At 41.4% G+C, this 27,279-nt stretch overlaps 2 protein-coding genes across 5 annotated transcripts in view; both read left to right on the top strand.

Annotated features, from left to right (window-relative positions):
* The window catches only part of Samd12 (sterile alpha motif domain containing 12), a 432,434-nt gene that overhangs the window by 259,985 nt on the left and 145,170 nt on the right, over nt 1–27,279 (top strand). The window lies entirely within an intron of this gene.
* Nucleotides 10,648–11,902, top strand: LOC113837419 (signal transducer CD24-like). Its single transcript, XM_035449613.1, has one exon. It carries the CDS (start codon nt 11,252–11,254, stop codon nt 11,480–11,482), a length of 231 nt encoding a protein of 76 aa, XP_035305504.1. The 5' UTR covers nt 10,648–11,251; the 3' UTR covers nt 11,483–11,902.

The following is a 27,279-nucleotide window of genomic DNA, read 5'->3' on the forward strand; positions in this document are numbered from 1 at the left end:
GTCATTTTCAGACACTGAATCTGACTTCTTCATAGAGAATGTATATCATGTTGGGAAGGCAGAAGTTCACATTATTTTCTGTAAATGCTAACAAATCACCAGACTGGTAAGCTAGAATGACACAGTGTATTATACATTTCTGGGGCTCAGAATTCTGGAAAGCACTTCTCTGAGCTCAGGCTGCATTTCTTTGAGGGGACTCAAGAATAATCAATTTCATTGCTCTTGTTAGACTTTAGATGCCACCCTCAGTCTCTAGTTAGTGTTTTTCCTCCTATATCTTAAAAGCCAGTCAGGACATGGCAAATTCTTGTGGCTTGTGTCACCCCTGTGGTTTACCATTGATCCATTTCCTGTTTCCTGTGGATAGATGGGGCTCACCTGAGTTAATTAAATGTAATTTTCCAACTGTTCGATTGTCGAACATCCATGAACAACTTGGATTCTCCTTTGCTGCACCACCTAACATGCACACAAGATCTGGAGGTAGGAATTCCATGTCTCTAGAAGGCTCTTTTCAGCCTGCCACAGTGACAAGTTGATAGCAATAGTTAATTATTCATGGGAAGTTTACACTAACACCAGGATTTGCACTCTAGCTTATAACAACTATGAAAATGTTTTTGAATTGCATTATTTCATTTGAATTTTATTTGTATGAGGTCTCAAATTAAAACTTGTTTCAACACATTAAATATGGTATTATGGTGGAGTCTATCAATTCACTCCTAGATATATGTCCACGAGTAAGAAAATGTATATCCACCTAAAATATACATACAAGTTCATAATTACATTAATATTATAGATAATAATGTATCAAAAAGAGTAAGCAAATATTCATGTACTTGTGAATGGGCAAACAAATGAATGGAGTAGTATTGTGTTGTTATTCCATTAAAAGGATCAGAACTCTTCCTCCTGCAGTACAGACAAACCTTGAGAATATTGTATTAAAGAAAAGAAGCCAGTCACTGAACCATGTGCTATAGAATTCCATTGATTGCACTGTCCAGAACAGGCATATATAGAGGAATAGAAATTATACTTGTAACTGGAAGGGGTTTGAAGATTCAGAAATTGAAAAGTATAGAATTTCCTTTTGTGGTGATGTAAACATTCTGGAACTAGATAATGCTGATATTTGTACAACCTTATGAATATAATAAAGTCCACAGAAGTGTGTTCTTAAAATGGTTAAATGATGAATTTATCATAATAAGAAACAGAACCATGAGATTTTTCTGAATACATAAAAGATGGCGGGCTTGCCAGGTGTTGGTGGCGCACACCTTTAATCCCAGTACTCTGGAGGCAGAGGCAGGTGGATCTCTGTGAGTTTGAGGCCAGCCTGGTCTCCAGGGCGAGTGCCAGGATAGGCTGCAAATCTACACAGAGAAACCCTGTCTCGAAAAAAAAACAAAAAGAAAGAAAGAAAGAAAGAAAGAAAGAAAGAAAGAAAGAAAGAAAGAAAGAAAGATGGTGGGCTCACAAGATAAACTCCACCCAGGGTATGACCTGTTCAATCCCCTCCCCTTGAGATGAGGTGAGATTAAGGCTTATCATGTGACTCTCCTATGACTAAGTTATATTGTAAGAGACTTCAAAGACATAATGATGGGGCATGTCCTTCTGTATATGTGTTTTTCCTATTGGTTGATGAATAAAACACTGTTTGGCCACTAGAGGCATGAAGATAGGTGGGACTGGGAGATGAGGAGGATGCTGGGGAGAGAGGCAAAGAGTTGCCAGGAGGAGATGCCATGTAACCACCAAAGGAGTAGCAGGTCCAGGAATTCTCCAGTAAGCCAAGACCACATGGAATTGCATAGACTTATAGAAATGGGTTAAAAATTAAGACAAAGCTAGTCAATAAGAAGCCCTAGCCATCAGTCAACACTTTTATAATTAATATAGCATCTGCGTGTTTATTTGGAGCTGAAGCAGCAGTACAACCTGGCAGGAAAAGAAACTCCAGTTACAACATAATTAATCAGGAGGAAGATCATTTAGAAGAGCCTGAATTAATCAAACAAACCCTAAAAGAATGACTAGGTACTCCCTTACATTAGAGTCTGTTGCTGACTTTGAAGAAGTAAGCTACAATGTCATGAGAAGGCCATGTGACTCTAGCAGAGGCCATAAGGACCCAAGACCTATAACCATAAGGAGGTAAATGCTGACAACAATGTGTTTATAAGCAGTTCCTTCATAGATGAGCCTCAAATGTAACCTGTAGTTGCTTTTATTTTACTCTTTACTCTTTGACTTTGCTCTTGCTCTTTTGGGGTCCTGCAACCTAGCTCCCAAATAAATCACATGCAGAGTCTTATTCTTACTTAAGAATGCCTGGCCTTAGCTTGGCTTATTTCTTGCCCACTTTTCTTAAATTATCCCATCTACCTTTTGCCTCTTGGCTTTTACCTTTCTCTATTTCTGTATACTTTTACTTCTTACTCTGTGGCTTGCTGTACTCCATGCCAGCTGGTTGGCTGGCCCCTCAGGTCCTCCTCTCCTCCTTTTCTCATTTCTTGATGTCTTCTTCCCATATTTCTCCACCTTTTCATTCTCTCTGTCTGCCCACCCTATGTATCCTTTTTCCTGCCTGGCTTCTGTCTGTTTATCTCTTTATTAGACCAACCAGGTGTTTTAGACAGGTAAAGTAACACAGCTTCACAGAGTTAAACAAATGCAACAGAAAAGAATGCAACACATCTTTGCATCATTAAACAAATGTTCCACAGCATAAGCAAATGTAACGCTTCTTAAAATAGTAATCTATAATAGTAACTCCACACAGTTGACATCATGAGTGCCTCTGACTAGCCCTTAAATGAAGGAGGGGACACATGTAAGCCATTGCAAGACTTCAACCTACAGGAAGAGTGTGGGCATGTATGTTGTCTAGCCACTAAGCCTGTGGTAGTTTGTGACATAGTATAGGAAATGAGTACAGATTCTCCTCCTTGAAATTGACAGGTAGGATAGCTGCAAGAGACTCATTAAAGCCTGGGAGGCTTGAGTTAATTGTGTGCCATTTCCTGCAGAAGGCTAGCTCACTTGTTCTTAGGCTTTCGATTTTGTTTTCTTTCAACACAAGCTGAAATGTAGACTTATTACTTTGAATTCATCAGGGAGAAACTAATGCAGTTGACGAAATTCCACAGCATGTTACAGATGTTAGGTCCCAACCTCCAAACCCCCAAATGGCAGTAGCAATGACATATCCAAAATGGCAGTCGGGGTCTCAGCTCAGGCTAGACTCGGACAGGGTAAAAGAAAAGAATTAATGGTGGATAGATAAATGTATTTTCTAAAAACCTGTGAAATAGGGTTTCTGAATGCCAGGAAGAGTCATTTCCCTGGTCTCCCCTTACCTTGGATAATGGGACATCTAGTTACTCATTAGCCCATACCCATAACCCCATGCTAGTTCCCAGGCTGTTCTGGCTAGCATGCCTCATTCTGTTCCCTGTTCTCTTTATAACTGGCAAAGCTTTCCATACTTTTGTGCTACTTTGTTAGTTCCCAAGAGGAATATAGGTAGCTTTGAACTCCTCCCTCCCCCAAATGCCTCTGGCTGTTCTCTCTCCACCCAAGAGATAGCCATGTGGAAGTTTCATATTTCCAATAATCCTTCTTCCAAACCATGGAGTCGCCTACTTCAGTGGTTTCATTACACCTTCACTTACAGCTGGTGTCAATACCCAAAATTGAACCAGGGACTTCAACTTCCATATTTTGGTCATCTCACAATCACAGATGTAAATTCCTTCCATGTGTTCCATTGTGATGGAATCCCCATGGATTCAGGGACAGCTCCAATGTCTCTCATGTACACACCCTGAGCAGTGGACCCGTGCTTTTGACTCTATATCTTTTTTGTTTGTTTGTTTGATTTTTCAAGACAGGATTCCTCTGTGTAGCTTTGAAGCCTATCCTGGTACTCACTCTGTAGACCAAGTTGGCCTTGAACTCACACAGATCTGCCTGCCTCTGCCTCCCGAGTGCTGGGATTAAAGGAGTGTGCAACCAACATCCGGCGTTGACTCTATATCTTTTGTAGGGTTTTCATGGTTTTTGTTTCCCCCCATAAGAGATCTATAGACAAAACTAAATCTGAAGGACTAGAAAGTTGAATTTCTAACCACTTATGGAGTGACTCCCTAAACACACCCATACATTTTAAGCCTTAAATATTCCATTCCTTGGCTTTCTTTTTTGTATCCTAATAAGGGCTAAAATTATGATGTCTCGGCAGTTTCTGCTGTGAGAGGCAGTGGTGCTGAGAGTCAATTGGTCCCCTGGGTTAACCTGGCATTGGGGTCAGGAACTGCCAGTACTTTTGTTTCCTAGTTCTTTACATTTTTCCTGCTACACACTAAGTGCTGTGACAGTAAAGATAATTGAAATAATTACCACTCAGACTCCAGGAAGCCCATTCTATTCGAGCCTTGGGCTTAGAAAGACCTGACTTTTCCATCCTTTGATGGAATGTAAGGGTGTTGACTCTGACTAAATCTTGTTACCTAGGTGGAGATGGAGAGGTGAGTGACTTCCAAACTAAACAGGAGGAGGATGACTTTTATCAAACTTTTCTGTTAGTTTCTTTTTAATTGACATGCAAAATTGGCAGGATTCATTATGATGTTTTCAGAAACATTTTTGTTATTCCTCCTCCCCTCCCTTCTCCATTTCTCCCACCCGGCCAACTTCTTCCCCACCTCCTGCTGGTCCCCTTCCTCTCCTGAGTAGCCCCCAATATGCTTCCATGGAACATGCATTCCATTTTTGTTCTTTCTTTTTCCTCTTGCTCCTCTCCTTTAAGGCCTCTTTGTCATCCTGTCCCCATCACTGTCTCCCATAAAGAAAAATGAAATAATGGTCATTTGAAGGGAAATGGGTGAAATTGGGAATTGTCATGCCACTTAAAGTAACCCAGACTCAGAAGAAGGATAATTTTAACCAGAAAGTTCTATTCAAAACCCTGAAGGGGAGGTTATAAGTACTTAAATGGGCGGATGTTTATAGAGTACTTGTTATGTGATAGATACTTAATACCCAAGACAACCCTGACTTGAAGCATCCTCCATCCCCACAAATACACCAAAAATATAGGCTTTCAATTTCTTCAAGTTTTATCAAAATTGCCCCAAGACCCAGGATACTTAACCCATGAGGCCGGAGTGACAATAATGTTGACAATAATCACTGTCATTGGTTACGTGTTTACTATGTGTCCACCTTGTTCTAAGCACTCGATTTCCTTTGTAATTTTTCCTAACAAAACTTGTTGTGGTTGGAGCTCATATTTCCATATTTTAGATGAAGAAAGAGAGGGGCAGATAAGTGTTAAATGATTTTAACTAAGTGTCTCAGTCTCAGAGCTGCTCAAGGAAGCAATGGAGCTGATACTGTCTTCAGAATTATGACCCTGGTGTTTAGCATGCCATCTTTGTTGTTAAAATTGGCTGCACTGGCATTGCAATAGTTCATCATACGCCTGTGTTCCCTACAAGAACTTTGGCTGGGAACATAACATAAACAATGCCTGTTCTACCTAGTTGTACAACATGATATGAAATAATACTAGTTTTTCTAAGCTCACTATATCACAATACCATAGACAGATTGGTTTACATAACAAATGTGTTGTATTACCATTTTAGAAAGCACTGGTTCTGGACTCAGACGTTGGCAGAACGGGTTACTTTTTAGGTCCCTCTCCTTGGTTTGTAGAGGAGTGATGTCTCCGTGTGTTTTCAGATGTTCCCCCTTTGTATGTAGTCCTTCCACTAATCTCCTTTTCTTAGGAGAACACCATTCTAACTGGGTCAAGACCTGTGCTAATTAGTGAGTTTGCAGAGATCCAGGTGAGTGTACATGATGGTTTGAACAGGAGAAGTGCTCTGTATAACCAGGATGGGTCGGTTTCAAGGGAGAGTTGATTGCATTTGGTGATGAATTGAATGTAAGGGTAAAAGGAGAATAAAGAAAAAATTAGCCCAGGTCAGGAAAAATGGCTCAGCAGTAAAGACGCTTGTGACCAAGCCAAAAGATCTGAGTTTGGTAGCCAAAGCCCATCTAAGAGTGGAAGCAGAGAAAAGACTTTGCCAAGTTTCCTCTGACTATGGTGCATTCCTGTCATATACACATACAAATAGATAAATAGTAAGTAATTTTTTTTTAATTAAGGGCGTCTAGAGCTAAGGAGAAGCTTCAAGTGGGTAAAGTTCTTGTTGCCCAAACATGAAATCCTGAGTTTAGATGCAGTACAAATAAAAGCCAGGCTTAACAGTGTAACCCTGTAACCTCAGCACAGGAGCGAGGAAAGGAAGACAGGTGGATACATGGAGCTCGCTGGCCAACCTCTCTACCTGAGTTGGCATATTCTATGTACAATGAGAGATCCTGTCTTAATAAAATGGACTGCAATGAAGAAAGACACCCAGTGCAGATCTCTTGCCACCCTGTAAACACACACACACACACACACACACACACACACACACACACACACACACACCATACAATGAGACGAGGTAACTGGCCTGAGTCCCTATAATGGCAAAGGAGCCAATTGCATGGAAGATGCTGGGAAGAGGTCATGAGCCAATGGTTTGCATCAGAATTGAGATTGTTGGTTTGTAAAACCTTTTGAAATAGATGTCCAAGAATGGAGCACCAATAGGAAGTTGGCATTGAGGGAGTATGCTTTGGGATCATCAGGACATCCGTATTCCAGGATGCTGGAGGCACACTGTGCAGCCGCTTGCCTTTTAAGCATTTCTCCCTCCCCTCACCTTGGCTTCTGTGTTAAGGGTGAGAACTGGAGGTTTATATTCTTCCCTGAGATTCAGGGCAGCATTTGTGTAACTCAGAATCTCTTCTGATAAAGTTTTGTTGAAATGAATTTCAGGAAAAACCTCAGGTAGACAAGAAACTACTGAAAAGGGAATAACATGGACCGATATTATGAGGCCAGGTTGTGCCCTGCTTTGACACATACTGGTCCCCCTTATAACACTGTTTTGTCAACACTGAGGTAAATAACCCACAGCAAAGTGGCTCAGAACTTAGACTTTGGAATCAGAGACTCTATCTCAGTTATTATCCCAACTCTATTCTTTCCCATATAACCAATGACACATAAAATATCCATACAAAAGTAAGTTTTATTGACCAAAAACAAGTGAGACTAAAAATACCTAGTTCATATAGTCTCCATGAGGATTAAAAGGGATATATCTGCAAAGTGATTATACCCACATCTAATTAAATGGTCGATAGTAAGTGGATCTACCTTTAAGAAACGTTCATCCTGGAGATTGCTGTAAAGATAAAACACACCCTTTACAAGTCTATTCTCATGAGTCAAGTGCTGGAAATTTGTTACAATTCACAGTTGTCACATGCTGAGGAGATGAGCAGGTATGGTACAGGTTATACAGCCTCATCACATCCAGGAAATTGCTTCAGACACAGGCCAGTTTCTTTCTCAAAAAGAATCACAAGCCAAGGTGCCCCAATATCGAATGATAACTTTTCATTGTTTGTGTGTGAAGCCAGATGCTGGCACAGATGCTTCCGTATATAACAATGCATTGACTCCTTTTGATAGTTTCATTGACCAGGTGCCGACTTATTGATAGATACTTTCCAATAATTGGGGTAAGCTCTTTTCTGACTACATAAGAACATTTCTCACCACACAGAATGCCCCCCCAAGTTCTTCCAGAATAGATGAATCCCTACATCTGTTGCCCCCAAACTATCCAGTCTGTACCTTTTTTCCAGTCATATCATGGCTGCCATGTTCTCATGATCCACTGACGTCTCTTCATGCTAATTGCCATCCAGTGTTTTTCCTAAGGATGCCCTTTCCACCCAGCACTGTTTGAGTCATAATGAAGAACACAGACTCCTTTATGATTATTATTATTTCTTTATTCTGAAAGTGTGGTGTGACTGGAGAACAAGACTCAAATTGGGATTTAGTATTGAGTTGAGCCATACACGTGTGCCCTTGAATGTCTCCATCCAATAGGACTTCCCCAGTTGGTGGGGGTGTTCTAGAGGAGCAGCCACCAGCTACATGTGATGGTTGAAGGCTGAACTATAGGTAGGATCATCAAGGAATGAGATCTGTAACCTTGGTTAGCTTACACCTCGTCACATGCGACAACCAACAACTGCATTGCACAGCCCAGCGCTGTCTCTCAAGAGAGTTAGATGCGATTCTTAGGATTTCATGAAGGTCATAGGGCTTCAGTCTGAATTGGAAATGAGAAAGTTAAGGGCAATTCTGTGTAAGGCAATGTCGTAAACAAAGGCTGAGAAACAGGAAAACATGTAGTTTATGAAGAATATGGATGGAAGTAGTTGGTCATCCAATGCCAAGTGGTCAAAACAGAAGGTGCGTACACACAAGTCACATTATACAGACTGAACAAGTTGTATCTGTGTTTTAGTGCTCTCTCTGTGTGCCCCTCTTTCTCTCTCTCTCTCTCTCTCTCTCTCTCTCTCTCTCTCTCTCTCTCTCTCTCAGAGCTTATATAGAAATAACAAAGAAAACAAGCCCATAAATTTTAGAGAGAGCAAGTGGCTGTATTAGATGTACTGAGGGGAGGAAAGGAGGAAATGATAATCTCAAAAATAAAATTATCAAAACTAAGGTAAAAATACATAGGGAAAGAATCAAGGGAAATGAGAGTTATTTTTGTACCGTTAAATAGTAAGAATTTATTGGGGTTTTTGCATACTTTTTTTCAATAAACAAGTTATTTTCTTTCTTTCTTTTACATACCAACCAGTTTATTTTCCCTCCTCTCTTCCTGTTCCTTCCCCCACCTCCCTTCTACTCCCATCCCCATCCACCCCTCCGTCTCTGTTCAGAAGGGACAAGGCCTCCCATGGGGGTCAACAAATCATGGCATATCAAGTTGAGGCAGGGCCAAGCTCATCCCCTTTGCATCAAGGCTGGGGAGGCATCTCACATAAGGAATAGGTTCCAAAGAGACAGCTCAGAAGTCAGGGATAGCTCCTGGTCCCACTGCTAGGGTTCCTACAACAGACCAAGCTATACAACTGTTAATGAGATGCAGAGGGCCTAGGCTGGTCCCATGCCTGCTCCCTAACTGTGGGCCTAGAGTTCTTGAGCTCTCACAAGCTCAGGTCAACTGTGTCTGTAGGTTTCCAGTCATGCTTTTGATACCAACTAGACTCCCAGAGCCTGGCCCAGTGCTTGGCTGTGGATCTCTGCATCTGCTTCCATCAGTTACTGGATGAAGGCTGAAAATGAGAAAGTTTCAAAAAATGTTTTAGAAACAAGAATTTCTAAAATATAGACCATTCTACTTTGCAAGATTTATATAAGTATTTTGCCTGCCTCAATCATCTCAATATTTTCAGGGAGAATTATGCAATATGGAAGTTTTATAGTTTATAGTTTTATAAATAGATCCACAGAGTTATATATGCAAGCTGTTTGTTGTCATTTTCAATAGCAATAATGACAATCTAAAGAGAATTCAAAGAGGCAATTATTGAGTAGGTTAAAGAAATTCACCCAGGTTCCTGGCATACAGGGGAGATTCGTGACAGCAGAAAGCTGAGGGACAAAGGGATGAAGAGTGTTAGACTGAGCTTGGGGAGGTGATGCCATGGAGGGTAGGCCCACTGGTAGTAGGAGAGGGAATATTCCAGAAAGCCAACAGAAGCATAGGGATGAGAGGGATAGCCTGGCCTCTCATTTGTGTCCTGCCAATGCCTTTTACTGCCCCAAAGATATTCAGAATCTAGAGGGCAAAGATTGTCCATGGCTTAGGCTCCCATGGCATGGAGCGAGAGTGAAGACAAGAATAAAAGACATAGGTAAAGAATATGGGAATACATTGACTTGTTATAGGGGTAGGGTTTTTTTCCCCTATTTTTTTATTTAAAAGAAACAAGCTTGTTTTACGTGTCAATCCCAGTTCCCTCTCCCTCCCCTCCTCCCCTGCCCCCCACTAGCCCCCTATCCTATCCCCTTTCCGCTCCCCCTGGAGGGTGAGGCCTTCTGTGGGGGAATCTTCAAAGTCTGTCATATCCTTTGGCACAGGGCCTAGGCCCTCATACGGGTAGGGTTTTAAGAAGCGTGGTTGTAGTTTGTGCTGCTATGAGAAGATATGTTCATAGCATGAAAAATAAAAGATCCAGAAACTGTTATTGGGGTTCAAACTTCAAACTGAAGAACAGAAAAGCAAAGTAGCGGGCCACTAGCTGTTACCACTACCTCGGGCAGAACGGGCTGGTCCTGCTGCCTCTCCTTAGCATGGCTGGAGAATCCTGAGCCTGAATGTCTTCCTATCCTCAGTGTGGCTGGAGAATGCATCTCTGATACTGAGACCTTCCTCCTGTCTTATGCTGGGATTAAAGGTGTGTGATCCCAGGTGCTGAGATCATCTGGGTGTGAGCTGTTTCTCTTTAGGACTGAATCCACCTTGTGTAGATCTGGGTGGCCTTGGTCTCACAGAGATCATCAACCTCTTCATTCTGAGTCCTAGGATTAAAAATATGTACAACCACCTCCCAGCTTCTGGCTGCTGAATTAAAGGTGTATGCGTGGCTTCTATGGCTTGTGGCTGACTTTGCTTTCTGAATCCTCAGGCAAGCTTTAAGAAATCATAAATAGTATATATCCCCACATGTGTTAAACCAGGTAGTTTAAACAACTTACAGTTTTAATGGTTCGAGAGGTGAGGATGTCTGTGATCCAGTTGCCTACAGGTTCAGTACCTGGGAGAACCTTTTCCTGGTTTTTAGACATTGCTTTCCTTCAACATCCTTACATGGAGGAGAAAGGGGACAGGATATTATCAGTGTTCTAACCTCATAATCCCTACCAAATACCTCACCCCAAATGCTGTCCCATTGAAGAATACAGATCCAGCATAGGGGCGCTGGTGGCGCACACCTTTAATCCCAGCACTCGGGAGGCAGAGGCAGGCGGATTTCTGTGAATTCAAGGCCAGCCTGGTCTACAGAGTGAGTTCCAGGACAACCTCGAAAGCAATATAGAGAAACCCTGTCTCAAGGGGGAAAAAAAGATAAATGTGCTACAGTGATCAGACTTATGTAAAGATCCAGCACAGGATCAGGAATATAAACATTAAGAGTGGGTGAAATGGACCTTGCTAGCTTCTGTGCGAGCTGAGCAGATCTCCATGCACCGAGCATCCAGAGAATCACGCTGCACGCTGACGGAGCGGACATGGGCAGAGTGATGGTGGTCAGACTGGGGCTGGGGTTGCTGCTTCTGGCACTGCTCCTACGCACACAGATTTATTGCAGCCAAACATCTGTTGCACCGTTTTCAAGTAACCAGAGTATCTCTACTGCCCCAAATCCAGCTAATGCCACCACCAGAGCAGGTGGCAGTGCCCTGCAGTCAACAGCTGGTCTCCTCACCGTCTCACTTTCTATCCTACATTTCTACTGTTAGAGACTCAGTCCAAGAAACGTCTCTACTTCCCCATCTTCTATACCCAGCCCAAATGGTAACCCCAAGTTCAGTGTGACCCGGAAGAAACAGGTCCACATCAAATCTACTATTACCACACCTCAACAGAAAACATTGAAAATTCATGTGAAGGGATTGACAGATGATGAATGCTAAAACTCCAATCCTCTGGAGTTTTATGTTCAAGATGAAGTGATAGCATCCAACGTTGACGTGATTGCCTTGAACAAGGCTTAGGGAATGCGGACACTTGCCCTATCTTGAAATCAAGCATAGGTTTTATGTAGAAATGAGGATAGGATGTGGGATTAAGATTCAGTTTTCATTGGCTCATTACCTGTGAGGCCATAATACAGTTAGGTGACATTAAAGGTTTCTCTGATGTTATCTATGTATATGTTGGAAGGAACTACTAGTTGTTACTTTAAATCCTCAGTGTATTGTTTCATTACTACTACCTTAATATGCTAAACTCTAGGTAAAGTTCCACATTGTTGAGCTGTTCTCTTTGAAATTGAAAATTTTGCCTCCTCCTGTGGCTTTAAGTTCGACTTATATTTGACCTTTATTAGTAATTGACATGTGTCAGGCAACTATGGATTGGAATCAACCCCCAAATCCAGCCATCATTGAATAAATCTTATTTCAAAAGTCAAATAGTAGGCATTTTCCATCATCTTTTTTCACTCAACAAGGGTGCCAGGTTCACTTAACTGGTTCCATCAGCAGAATTACACTGACTTCAGCCAATTTCAGTTTTTATTTCTGCATTTGTTGAGGGGCTTTCATGATTTAAGGTGTGGTCTGTTAGGAAGGTAAAATTAAGAATCTTGAAATCCTAAAGGCAAATATGCAAAGGAGCCAAAACCATAAACCTAGTATTTGGGTCCTGAAGACTGAACACTTAACTTGCATTGAATTCACAAAGTCTTTTATACAATTTCTCTAAATACTTTTTTTTAAAAAAGAGAAAAACAAAACAATGGATCAGAATAGCCACATTTGGAATACTTTGGTTATCAGTTCATATTTTTTGATAGTTTGACATTGGTCCTGTGCCTGAAAGTGGGTTTGGTTCTACAGTTAAGTTTTTCCAACGGCCTTCATATACACATACCTTCTACAACGTAGACATTCCTTGAAAAACATCTTTTGTTCGCATGGTCACACACTGATGCTCACACATTCTGGGATCTAATATGGCCACAGTCGTCTTGATAACCAGAGTCACTTTCTCCATCTTTAGAAACCTACCTGGGAACAAGGAGACCTCAGCCCCGAAGCTACCGTGTGTGTGAATGAACATTGCTCTCATCTCCTATCTGAATGTTGTACAGCTATTTGATTGAATATTGTGTTTGTGGATTTACGCTTTGATTCATAGTAACTTCTCAGGTTATGGAATTGATTTGCATTGAACACAAACTGTAAATCAAGCAAAGAAATAGCTGAAAAAAAAAGAATGGATGAAATGAAAACTATTTAAACATCTAATGTTAGTTGAAGTATGATGCAGCCATATAGTAAGGTGTAATGGAGCAGTCAAAATAAATGAAAAGAGAAGACTTCCACTCGGTATTAAGTGAAAAGCCAACTACTACAGGAAGATCAAGGTACTGGTTTGAAGTGGTATATATTCAGGAAAATAGGTATATTATTTTCAAACCCAGAAAAATACTGAAAAGAAATGCCTTGGTGGAGATGAAAAGATGGCAGTTTAAAGGTGTTATTCTCTCTCTCTCTCTCCCTCTCTCTCTCTCTCTCTCTCTGTGTGTGTGTGTGTGTGTGCGCGCGTGTAGTGTGTGTGTATGTGTTCATTCGTAGGCATATGTAGAAGTAGCTGTGTGTATATACAGGCCAGAGGTCAACATCTGGTTAAGTGCTCTCCCCCTTTTTTGAGAAAAGTCTCTCCTTGAACCTAGAGCACATCACTTCAGCTAGACCAGCTGGCCAGCAAACTCCAAGGATCTTCCTGTCTCCCTGCATCCCAACACAGGCTACACATGTACAGTCTTCTTACATGGATGCTGGAGATCCAAGCTCGGGTCCTCATTCTCGCTTACCAAACACTGACCTATCCATATCTCCAGCTATCAGGGGGATGTTCTTACTGTCTTTGCGTCTTCCTGCTCCTGCTCTTTTCTGATTTTCTTAAACAACGCAATGCCTATATTGACTACAGCCTGTGACTCTTCCTTGTTACTGTTCTGTCTGAGGGATTACATGACCTAGAAGCAGGCATGTCGCTAAGATCCTACCAAGCAGTCCCTTGTTGGCTCTTTACTTAGCCTCATTCTCATTCTGTGCCCATTTGGTGCCTGAGCTCCATGACTTAGTGCCATCAAACTAGGATGAGCCAATAAAAATGGCCTTCTTTTACAATATTCCACTGAGAAACTCTGAGGTCCTGGAGAACAACCTGATTTCCTATTGATCGTTTTACTGCTTCAATTATTTCCTCAATCATGGTTGGTTAATTTAGATCCCCACCAACCCTCTTTTTCCATTGTCTATTATATTTGGTCCCTGTTAAATATGAATCTTCAGCGGCACTTCCATTACTAAATTGACAGTTGCCTAATGCTTTATTGACACTGTAAGAATGAAGCGTATTTCTTAGGAACCATGTAGGCAGCAGCCATTTTTCCCCCTGAGCCATCTAAGCATAGCCAGTGTTTTGTGTTCTTGTAATCTTAATTTTAAAAACAGCAATCCATCTGTTTCATTGTTTTATTCTTTCCTAATGGAAGAAATTTCCCCCTACCGTCTTACTGATCTACAGTCATCCAACCCTGATGGGCTCTTGTAAATGGAATTAACTCCGGCGATGTGATGGCTTTTCATATTAGTTATCATTTCTGTAAATCCATTCACTCTCCCTGGCTTGCTTTTTAACCTCCAGCTGCTACCCAATTATTAGTTCTTGGATGACTGCTTCAGCAGCATTACTGTAGTACTTGCTTGTAGTAGATATTAATAATAATAAGCAGTTTATAAATGTGCAGAGTGTTAAATGCGCGTAAGGATTATTGTTGATAAGCCTAATTGTAATCAGAGTTTTCCACTGGGTGAGCTAGAACTCTTGTGGTTGGGATGAATCGAAATCAACTCAAGGTGGCGTCAGCAAAGAGGCACTGTGGGGTTGTCTCAGTACACACCGAGAGGAGTCTTTGACGAGCTTTTGATATAAAAAAAAAAAGGCAGCTGGACCCCAAGAAGAATTGGAACTGTAACTGAAAAATCAGAAAGAATCTGAAGAGGGAAGGGATGCTTTCTAGCAGTAAAGCATGTCCCTAGGAACATGAGGTGCCAAGCTCAGTCTCAGCATCACAGCCCCAATGACCAACCACCTGATCTCTTCACTTCCTGACTCTTTTTTTCTGAATCATACCCAGCACCTCATGTATAATTGGCCAAAACTTTACCAGAGAGCTACAGCTCCCATCTGCAGCCTTCATCCTTCAGGCTTAGTTTCTCACCTCTCGTTTCATTTCACAGGAAGGCTGATAGTTTCCATTGCCTTCAACATTTCATAGCTGTGGCTAGGTCCAGTAGAACCCTCTCCCGTGTCTTCTTGATCTCTTAATTTTCTGCTTCCAGTTATCCCCATCCAGATTTCAAATTCTCTGGACAAGGGCTCTGATTGGCCCTTTGTTGAGTGAATCAATAACATGCAAAGGGGGGCCCAGAATATGTGTTTCTCAGTATCTGGTAATATCTCTGTCCTCTTTACTCACTGTGCGGTAGTCACAGAGTTTGAAAGGTGTTGTTCATAGTTATTATACAGTGGATGGTTTTGTTCACCTTAATTGCATTGCAGAGACAGAAATTTGCCAATTTCACCATCTTCCTTTGCATTAACATTTTAAAAATAAAGCAAATATCTCACATAGATGGAGCAATGCAAATGTAAATGTTAATGACTGAGGTCGCACATGGCCAACAAACAAATAAAAGGGGAATGTTTTTATGCTCTTGACTTATGTGATTGCCATAGAGACATGCCAGGGTAATGATGAAATTTGATCAAAGTGAACTAGCATTGATATCAAGAAAACTGAAACAGAGAGCAGGCTCCTGAAAGCCAGGTTTGACTTCTTGTTGTCAGTATAACAGTGTGAGTGCCGTCTACTGTCTTATGGGGGAACACCAACCTACTCACACTTAGTGACACTGACATCTAGCAGATCTGTTTGAAGTCATCAAAATAACAATTAGCCTTCCATCTGGGGCTTACTGCATTGGATTCTCACATAAAGACAAGCATGTCTTGTGCACATTGTATACGTTTGTCAAACACCTACTGGGGTGAAATGAATCCTACCATTATGGTTATCAAAAGAGTCTTTAAGTGTACCTTGGTTTTAATTAAGCTCTGCGGTAGGCACTTGAATAAGTACTTCATACTTTTAAGTCATTTCATTCTCACAATATATACTGTGAAGTGGGTTCTTCTGTAATTTCCTTTTACTAGACAAGAACCTGAGGATCCAAGAGTCTGAAATAAGATGACTGAGGTCACACAGTTAGACATTTATTAGAGAAAGAAGCTTGTGACTCCAGATCTCTCTGGCCACGTAACACATTGCTTCATTTATTCAGTGTCTTAGCTGTGTTTTGGCTTGCTCAGCCTGCTGTTGATTCTCAGAAAGATAGAAAACGGACACTCCCCCACCACAGGTTAGCACTGGCATAGACAGGAGAATGGGTAAGCTATGACACATCACAGTATGCCATGGCAGGTATCATGACTAAGGCAGCAGGAGAGGCTCCACCACTTCCCAGCTAAGTGACCTTGGGAGGTTTCCTTCCCTCACACCTGGCAAGCACAGAACAACACCTTATAGTCGCTCAGAGGAGGAAAAGTTGAGATGTGTTAAAGCACTGAAACCAGACTCAGAAAAAAATCAAGGGCCCTTCGACAGTAGCCCTTACTCCAAAGTTCCATATATGTAAAGGAGGCAGGGTAGGGATTGCTATGTCTAACATTCCTAGATTTGCAGCAATCATTGGTCACTTAAAGTAGAATCCGGAAGAAAGGCCCTTATCTTATGCTCACAGTTACTAAGTGTATGCTGTGCACAATACACCCAGCTCACTATTAATTAAAGGTATAAGGGCAAGCACTGTGACAATATACAGAATGTTCTAGATCCTGTTTCCATAGAACAGATGGAACCTAGTAAAAAGACTGTGAAGAAACACCTAAGAATGGTTTTGAGCCTGAAAAATCTAGGGTTGTATTAGAAGACAGCAGACTCAGTTCTCTACCAAGCCCCTTTGAAATGCTTTGTTCCAGCAACCTATATCATGCTCTGTGCCCCAAGGGCTCTCTCCCTATTTTTCACAGCCACCCATACCACATGCTACCAAACAGAGTACTGTTTGTCCCTTCCAAGATGACACAGCTGACTCTTAATGTGTCTTAATGAGGGATTGCTCAGTTATCTAGAACATTCTTCAGTTGGAGTCAGCCTGAGAAGGGATAAAGCCAAAGTGCCAATGCATATTAGAAATTGACTTTTTCCTGGTGGCAGCTTGTCGTTTTTCAATTTGGCATCTTTCCCTGCTCTTTTCTCCACCACGTAAATCTGCATGAGACTTGATTCATAAGGGATTTTCTTATGAGGTGCCTTTCTTCAAACATATGGATAACGCTGCCGGCTTTAACTGAAGGCTGTTTAGAATCTTGCTCTGTTTACAGGCTAAAGCAGATCACTTCTGTTCTTGGCCTCAATCCTAGATGCCCAGGAAATTAATGGTGCCTCTTGGCCTGTGACAGCCTGTTTACATCCTGGAGTTGGTGCCTGGCTTTGAGTGTCCCATCTTCCTTAGACCGGTGCCAATTCTATCTGGCACTCCTCAGGGTCACCATTCTCTGACCACCTTTGCCATCCACAGTCTCTGAAACCACAATGATTTGTTTTCTATGCCTTCCCATGATTGATGGCATGGGAAAATGCATCATGTATGCTTGACATGAGCTGTAAAGAACTTAACTCCCCATGTATGGTGTGTGTGTGTGTGTGTGTGTGTGTGTGTGTGTGTGTGTGTGTGTGTCTGTCTGTCTGTCTGTCTGTCTGTCTGTCTTTCTATGTGTCTGTGGTAAATGTGTGTTATGTATATATAGTTTATGTGTGTTCAAAATAGTGTGAAGGCCAGGGCATGATGCCAAGTGTCCTCTTTAGTCACTTTCCCCTTTAATGAGACACCGTGTTTATGGTTCCCAGAGCTTACCAGTTCAGCTAGTTTATCTAGCCAGCTTGCGTAGGGGATGCTCTGTCTCCAGTGCTGGCATTAGGCAGACTGCCACAACTACCCAGCTTTTACAGAGGTGCTGGGAATCCAATCTCCTGTCCTCACAGATGAAAGGCAAGGGCATTGTCCACCAAGCCATCTCCTTAACCCTCTCTGTTCACTTTTGAAAGAATCAGAATTGTATCATGTACTGTGCACTTTGGTCTAATCTTTCACTGGAAAGGAAATGGGTATCTGCCAGAGTTAGAAACGTGTCACACGCCTGATCACCATTAGGGCTAGAAATGGAGGAACTCAGCCAAGCCGAGGCAGGACCTGTTCTCTTCAGCCCATGCTCTGCTCTTTCACCCTACTTGTAGGTTTCCCAGAACAACCTCTGTTTAAGTCAATGAGTTGTATCAAAACCTCTTTACACACGGGGAGAGCTACATAAGTACTAGCTATTATTATTAGTGTGTTTAATGAAAGGCAAAGGCCAGGGACAGAGAAGTAATGGAAGTTCATACATCGTGTCTGGGATTTGCCAAATTGTGTTAATATCTAACAGACTGTACTAAGTAGTTTTTAAAAATAAATGACCTTGGGTAAACCAGTTGGCAAAATATTGATTAAAAACTAGAAGTCCTTTATACTACTGAATTTCTCTAAGTATTCAATATCCTATTGTATATTAACCCCCCTCAAAGTGGCCATAGTATCCAGGATATTCCCACCCAGCCCCCACTATTTCCTATTAGAATCCCAAAGCAGGAAAAGCTAGCCCTGTAGAACTGGGGTGCTTCCCTTAGACTATTTTTGTTGCCAGGCTGGCCCTCTCTGACATCTGGGAACTTGAGTTTCAGGAGAGTTCCTACCTCTCCCTAGCCAAGTGCTCGTGATTATAAAGCAGCCCACAACCACCACCCCCACCCCCCACACACACATCAACTATGCTAAATGCTAAATTGCTGCTTTCCTCCCAGGAACCTGCAATGCTGGTCCCAAGCACATTTGGTCACTAAGTTTCTAATGAACATCTATAGCAGAAATTTCATGTTTTATCACAGCTTATCGTTGGGCTCATTCTATTGGATTCTACTGGTAAAAGACTCTTGAAGACTGGAACTTAGATATTCCCAGATTCCACACCATGTAGTTTTGCTTTTTTTTTGTTTTCTATTTTCTGATTTTATTTTGTTGTAATAAGACTTCGCTATGAGTTCAAAACTTTGCAGAATCCTGTGAGTGAACCTCATAAATCACCAAGTCTAGTTTGTGTGTATTCCTCCGGACCTTGTCACATCTGAAAAGTCCTTCTCCTCATAGTACCTGTTAGCATCTCATGGAACTTTGGGATTTTACACCATTTCACTGTGTGAAATAGTGATTAGCTGCTCAGTTCTTCAGATAGAGGCAGATGCCACCCCACACCTTTGCTCTGGACATTTTTGTGAAAGATGTTAGTTCATTTCCAAGTAGCAATTTCCTTACCTGGCTGGAACACATAGAGTAAATACATACTGACAGACCAAAACCGACTGTAGTAATTTTATTGTCCTGTAGGATTAATGGGATGAGAAGGATAAAGATAGAACAAATAGCCTGAAGATATAATCATTTTTATATCCTCCTATTTCTAGACTTAACTTTTTATCCCAAACTAAAAACATATAACCATATATATATATATATATATATTATATATATATATATATATATATTTGGATACATATATACATATGTATATATACATACATCCTAAAATGTATTAAAATAGTATGTTCATAATTTGTTGATAAATCTAATCAGATAATCCCACTAAAGAGACTCAATGCCTCTTTGGGTTTCATGTCTCCCTGAGTTCAATTGATGGTATATACAGCTGTGTCAGGGTCTCCTGGGAACAAGCAGGCTGCCCTGGTGCATAAAAAGCCAGGAAGAGGTAGAGATTAGCCCCAGCATGTGCTGCTCCCAACACCTTTCCTGGTACTTCTCCTCTTCTACATTCTTCTCGGCTTACTTGCCTTCCCTTTTTGTTTGACTCTGCTGCCAAAAGTTATATTTGCATATCCTCCACCCTTGGTAAAACGTTGTGTTTCCTCTGACATAGCCTGCTTCCTTTGAGTCGTTGTTGGATGTCTAGACCAGTCTACTCTGTTTTCCTTGGACCTGTTTTTAGTGACCCTGTTGACCCATGTCTTGAACCTCTTGGATTATCTGACACCTTGCCTAACTTACTAGTGGGACAGAAAAATTCTTGATGTCTCAGTATCCATGCTTTTGCTGCATCTTGCCTCCCATGTGTTCTGTTTCTTCTACAATTTGGTTTTCTTTGACCTCTTCATTTAAATCCTTTGTTCTAAACTCAATGAAGATGCCCTTTTCCTTTATATCCTTGATACCTTCCTGATCTTTGGATTCCCACCAATATCTCTGTGGAGATGCCTGGGCACTTACCATGTTATTTAATTGTCCACCCAACACACAACAAATGAACTTCTACTACAACCCATTCACTGTACTCAACAACAGTGGCATAGGAAAGATTGAAACGAAGTCCAGGGTCCCAGGGAACTTGCTATCTCGTTTGTCTGTGATACATGATGTTGTAGTATTTGGGGTCTCGTATTAGTTAACTAATTATCCATCTGTTCATGTCAAATTCCCTGAGGAGAGGAAAAGTGCTAAATGACCAGTGGTAAATAGAGATTAACAAGTCACATAAAAATCCAAAATGTGGTTCGAGGCCAGCCTGGTCTACAGAGCGAGTGCCAGGATAGGCTCCAAAGCTACACAGAGAAACCCTGTCTCAAAAAAAAAAAAAAATCCAAATGTGTTCCTTTTCTACAGTTCATTAGGCTTAGCCTCCATTTCCTCATCTATAAGCTTAGACTACTCACACTTACCTCTCACCAGTTAAGAAGACCGGCTTAAGACAAAATTGGCACAAGCATATCCTAGTCACATGAGTGAATGGTAGCCATAGTTCTCAACTAAGTCAGCCTGAGGGAAGTATTTATGATTCCATCTTTTTTTCCAGGAACTTTTGCTTTAGGTTAGCACTGGGAGATTGATCCTGGTGGGGAGATCCCAGCATTGTACTGCCAGCCTTCCCTCATAATGTCCACCCTGAGCAGGATGGGGGGAGATAAAAGAATAGAGTTGTGAGTCACAAAGACAACAATGCATGTAAAAACGCGCCCTGCTTCCTGTGCACAGGGACTTGGATTTCCACATCCATTTTTGGCTTTAATGTTGCTGTTCAAAGTTTACTTCATTTCCTGGCAGCCACCAGATACAGAATAGAGTTTAGAAGGGAGGGATTTCCTTGCAATGTCCACTTACTGTGGACCAAATGTCACATACATTCTCAACTCTATGACATCCCTCCAAAGAGGTTCTGATTGTTGCTTCCTAGATGGAAAAGCTGAGACTTGAGGACATTAGATAATCTCAACAATGCCGTATACCTAATCAAAGATCTAGCGCCCTTGTCCTTTACAACAAATACTCTTCAGTAAGTAAAAGACTAGCTTAAATTCTTTTACTTACACATTTTGCCTACTATACAAGCCACTCCTGCTCAGCCCAAAGGGTCTCCAGTGGAGAAGTAAATTCACAGCAGTGTTCAATTCCATTGTCGTAATACTTTCGGGGTGGGGTCTTAGGTGAATCAGTAGAAGTACCTGTCATAAAATCTAAGAAGTACTATATGCCATCCGAGAGCCTTCATCCAGTAGCTGATAGAAGCAGACACAGACACCCACAGCTAAACACTGAGCTGAACTCTGGAATCCAGTTGCAGAGAGGGAGGAGCAATGAGCAAAGGGGTCAGGACCAGGCTGGAGAAACCCACAGAAACAGCTGACCTGAACAAATGGAAGCTCATGGACCCCAAATTGATAGCTGGGAAACCAGCATAGGACTGTTCCAGACCCCCTGAAGGAGGAAGTCACTTTGGATGTCTGCACAATCTATGGGGACACTTGTAGTGAATCAGTATTTACCCCTAGTATACAAATGAACTTTGGGAGCCCTCTCCACACAGAGGGGTACTCTCTCAGCCTAGACACACAGGGGAGGGTCTAGGCCCTGTTCCAAATGATATGACAGATTTTTTGAAGATCCCCCATGGAAGACCTCGCACTCCCTGGTAGCAGAAAGGGGATGGGATAGGGGTCGGTGGGGGGGCAGGGGAGGAGGGAAGGGAGAGGGAATGAGATTGACATGTAAAAGAAGTTTGTTTCTAATTTAAATTTAAAAAAAACTAAAAAATATTTTAAAACTAAATAAAATTTTAAAAACATCTAAGAAGGCCTTCTATAGTTCATGCAGGGGCATACCCTCAATATTGTTCATTCTAATCCCATTTGCCCTCCTGCCAAATGCCCCTAGAGGAAATTGCACAAAGGTGCCCATTACCGTGGCAACCAGGACAGACCAGAGACTGTCTAGAGATACTTTGGCTTCCCTTCCCTCTTGACTCCCTGTTGCTATTTCTGAACAATTCCTACCCTAAACTATTCCCCTTCTCCCAAACTACATTTTATAAACCTATTGATGCTTTTCTTCATAATATAGCTGCATAGGCATGAAGGAAAGAGGCCATGAAGATTCTCCACCAACACAAGAAAGTTGTTTTTGGTCCATTTGCTGGCTACCTTCCATGTTGTAAGTGGCTAAGTTGCAGAAGATTGTGAGAGCAGAGTTTAGTTGGTTAGAAAGTTAGTGCTCCAGGTGATGGGGGGGCTGCCTCAGACATGAGAGACAAGGCAAGGTATTGTTCTTGACATTGTTGAAGCCCAAAGCAAGCCCCTTATCTTATAGAAGAGGAAGCAGACCTTACCAGGGAAAATAAGTTTATGACCTCACTTAACTATCATACAGCATCAGGAGTAGAAAGTCCATTTCTGCACTTAGCACCTCTCCATGCTAAGTCAGGGAAATGGCGTCCACCATATGTGGTCTTCTTTTGATTCTATTATAACCCTTACCAATACCAGTTCAGAAAAACGGGCAGCCTCCTTATTGGCTGTGCTTGGTTTCACTCCCTTTCTGAAAAAAGCTGTTTTTATTGGTCAGTGTTGTGCTATCATGATAAAGTAACTGAAGTAATAGACTTATAAAAAGAAATGGGCTCTTAAGATTAGAAGGGAGATTCAAATATAAGATCAGGCAACCCAGAGGCTAATCTTTGATGATGGTCACGATAGGAGGACCACATGTTAGAACAACTGCTCACATCACAAGCCAGAAAACAAAGAAAGAGAAAGGAAGTCAGGCTCCCAACTGTCCCCTTTGAGTACACACTGCCAGGGACCAAAGATACACCCATTATCTCAACCATATTCTTTTCTTTTTGTTTGTCTGTTTGTTTTTCACGACAGAGTTTCTCTGTGTTACAGCCTAGCTGTCCTGGACCTAGCTCTGTAAACCAGGCTGACCTGGAACTCCCAGAGATCCATATGCTTTTGCCTCCCAAGAGCTGGGATTAAAGATGTGCCCCACCACCACCTGGCTAGGCCAACCGTATTCTAAGAGTTCCACTCTGGGAACAAGCCTTTAACATGGATCTGTATGGATTATTCACCCAAATCCTATATTTCCCATGTAGTAGAGTATGAGCACTGTATTTCATGGACCACCTACTTTAGAATCACCTATCATAGCAATTCAAACTGCAAAGTTTTAAACTGTTTCCTAGTTCTTCTGAGTCAGGATGAGATGTGTCTCTTGAGTTTAAGAGCTACTAATATAGATTTGAGGCTTTTTATATCCATGACTTATGGGCTGGGTTTTTCTTTCCACTTGGGTTTTAAGTCAGTCCTTCCTTCATCATCTTGTATTCCTAGGTCTCAGTCAAATTCGACAGGAAATGAAAATCACTGTATTTTTTATCGAGCTGTGATTTGGCCAGAACAGGCATGGGAGAAGGAAATTCTCAAAATAAGAGACGTTCCATTTCCCCTTACGGGTCATGATATTGTTATAGAGGAAGATTGCTCATTTACTCTCGGTGTATTTTCAATAAAAGTTTCTTGTCAAACATGATGAAACACTCTTAAGATCTTCATTTTCAGTGAAGGGCAAAATATTTTCAAATAGATGTCAGTATTTTCTTCCAACTCCTTTGTAGGAAGTTGGTTTTGTGCTTCCAGGAGAAAGTAGACATTGGTGGGCCTGGGCAGTATCTGTACAAGTTTAAATATTTCACATTTGCCCTATTTATGCTCTGCATGTCCATGATTCCACTGCCATCCTGGGGATGGCCCTTTCATAAATAGTATTAGTGCCTTTTAACAGGGACCAAAGGGGTTTCTTCATGCTCTTTCTACTGTGTACACATACAGTCAGTTTGTAGCTCAAAAGAGAATCCTCACAAGCGACACACCCTAATTTTAGACTTCAAATCTCTGAAATAGAAGAAAATCGTATACACTGCTTAAGCCACCCAGTTTATAGCACACTTGCTGTCACATAGACCACAGTCCAGAATTATGGCATATGGAGTCAGCTGTCTTCATGGACTACAGAACATCAAAGATGAATGTCTACCATTCCTCCCATTGAGAGGGAGGCTCAGAACCCTAGAACCTGGGAAGGCTTACTAACTGACATAAGATATGGGGGAAATTATAACTGAGCTGTTGTCTAGACCTCAGCCCTGGACACCAGAATCTATAAGTCTTTGGAATATCTGACATGAGCCTGAGATCACTACACTACTGTAAAGCCATCCTACGGGAAGAAGCTTAAAGAAAGACAGAATGGTCAAGAAGCACCAACCCTCTAGACATACAAATGGAGGTGCCTTCCTGAAGCAGATCTTCCAATGAACCATCCATCTAAGCCCTTTACCAATGTCTAACCCTTAAAACCATAAGCAAAATTAAATCAGTGCTTTGAGATAAAAATATAGACTCACTAACTGCAACAGGATGCTGTTTCTAGATTCCTCCCTTCTGAAACTTATTTCACCCTCAGTTTTGTTCTGTTTTATAGCCTAATGAAATTTATGTTCACGGTCTTATAAAACAAGTTATGTAGGGACCTTTGAACTATATAATATTTGGGAAATTAAATATTTAAAATATAAATATGTATCTATTCAGAGTTATATAGCTATGTCTCCACAGCATCTGCAGATTCAACCAATTTCCAAGTGAAAGTATTCAGAAAAAAATAACTGTATGTTTAGTGAACATGTCCAGACTTTTTTCTTATTCCTAACCCTAACCCTATAACAACTATTTTCGAAATATTTATTAACATTGGGCATTATATGGAACCTAAATGTAGTTTTCAAAATATAGGCAGATGTATGTGGTGAATATGCAAATAATGAAATGCATTCACATCTATGGCTTTCAGGGATCCTGAAAACAAATCGCCTGTAGACACTGAGAGATACCTGCATGTGATAAAAAAAAATTAAGTTATAAGGGCAGGAGATGTAGCTGAAAGCAATGGCCATTTCTATGTGGGGTGTTTTATCTTCAATGGACCACCTTGCTCAAGGTACAGAGAGCACGAGGCCCAGGACAGGTGAGCTGTGAGAGCTGGTTTCCTTATCTACGAAAGCAGGTCCTATTCTTCTTCGGCATTGATGACTCTATGAATATGAGAGCTCAGCTTTTGTACTATCTATTCTGAGGCCTATCTGTGTTTCTTACAGTGCTTTAGAAACCTCTGCTGTGGTTATCCAGCCTGTGGGACAAATGAAATAGCCAGTTCTTTGCTGTGCCCGGTGCCTTACTTGTCTCCTCCAGTTCTCAGTAAATATTTGTGGAATGAATGAATGAACAAATGAGTATGTGCTAGTCACCACGGTTACAAAGACAAATGAGATATGATCCCTGCCCTTGAGGAGCTCACAGTCTATTGAACACAAGCAGCAAATTAAATACTGGTCATGCCTCCTGGGTAGTACATTCTTTTATTATAGAAACACCATTTCATCTATGTCTAGCTGCTATTCAGACCGACATACAAATGAAACAAGATATGTGAAGACGTACCTTAGAGAAGCCTAGAAAGGAAGAGGAAGCTTCCCACTTACCCTGTAGAGCTAGCCTCTCTATGCTGACTGACTGCCAGTAAGGCAGAAGGGAAAATGCCCTACCGGGGCTGCAGGAACCTGGGCCCAATTACTCAGAATCACCCTCAGGGACCCATCAGAAAAGCAAGAACAAATCCACTGACACATCGTTCCATCAAGCTGCACCTGCACCGACTGCAGACGCAGGATTGTAACTACTGTGTGGGCACTGCTCCCTAAGCTGCAGCTAGTGGAGAAAGATATGCAGTAGACACCGGGTTTGCTTAGCTTTTTAAAAAGGAGAGGTGAGAATTTTAAAGTCAACCTGAATAGATAGCTGTGATCATTAGAAACGAGTAATGGTGTGAAGAGCAATGGGGAAATGTTTGATAATAGGTACCCAAGCAGAATTAGTGAACAGGAACAACTGTGTGGTGTTCTGCTATTCTACAGCTCAGTGCAATGGCTATAATTCAGAGAAACCCACAATATAGTGTAGGAAGACCCATAGGAGAGGATATCAGATATGCTAAGGATAAGGAGATGGTGGTGTTAATAACCCTGGCTTGATCAGGACCTACCATCCACATGTATTGAAAACTGTACTGTATCCCATAAATATATCCAAGTACATGCTGATCCGATTTTTTCCAAATATTTAAGGAGAATGAAATGCTCACTACCTCAATTTGATTATTAAAAACTATGTATGCATATATACAAACAATTATCATAAAATAGTCCATAAATATGTATAACTAAAATAATCAATTGGACGAGAGAAATATGAGAAACCCAGGTTTTAAACAACCATCTTCATCCATAGTGTTTTTTTCCTTAACAAATGTGTTTCAAATTTGTACATCTTTGTCCCCTTTCTTCATTCTCAGTGTTTTTTTTTTTTTAAGTCAAAGAGAAAGTGATACTTTTGTTTAATCTTATAGGTGAATGGCTTCTAGGTCTTCCCTAGTATCCATCTAACAAAAGTATTCATGTGTGGTGGTTTGAAAGAAAATGGCCCCCAAAGGGAGTGGCACTGTTAGGAGGTGTGGCCTTGTTGGAGGAAGCATGTCACTGTGAGCACTGACTTTGAGGTCTCTTTTGCTCAAGCTTCCCTCAAGTCGACATCCGGTTGCTTGCAAGATGTAGGACTCCCAGCTTCTCCTCCAGTACCACGTCTGCCTGCACGCCACCATGCCACCATGCTCTCCATCATGATGATAATAGACTAAACCACTGAAATTGTAAGCAAGCCACCCTCAATTAAATGTTTTCCTTATAAGAGTTCCCGTGGACATGGTGTCTCTTCACAACAATAAAAACCCAAACTAAGACAACATGTCCATATGTTTATATGATCACCATGTCGTGTCGACGAAAATCTAGCTGGATTTTGAACGATTTCTCTTTGTGTTGGATAATGCAAGCAGAGGGTGCCTGACCATTGTTGGGCAAAGACACTGCCACTGTCTGGGCCATAGCTAGCCAAGCAGAGTGCCATAAG

Source organism: Cricetulus griseus, chromosome 10 (genome assembly GCF_003668045.3).
Source record: "Cricetulus griseus strain 17A/GY chromosome 10, alternate assembly CriGri-PICRH-1.0, whole genome shotgun sequence".
Taxonomy (NCBI): Eukaryota; Metazoa; Chordata; class Mammalia; order Rodentia; family Cricetidae; genus Cricetulus; species Cricetulus griseus.

Excerpts from the sequence above, each read along its gene's own strand:
- LOC113837419 (XM_035449613.1), top strand. The coding sequence starts at position 11,252 with ATGGGCAGAGTGATGGTGGTCAGACTGGGGCTGGGGTTGCTGCTTCTG.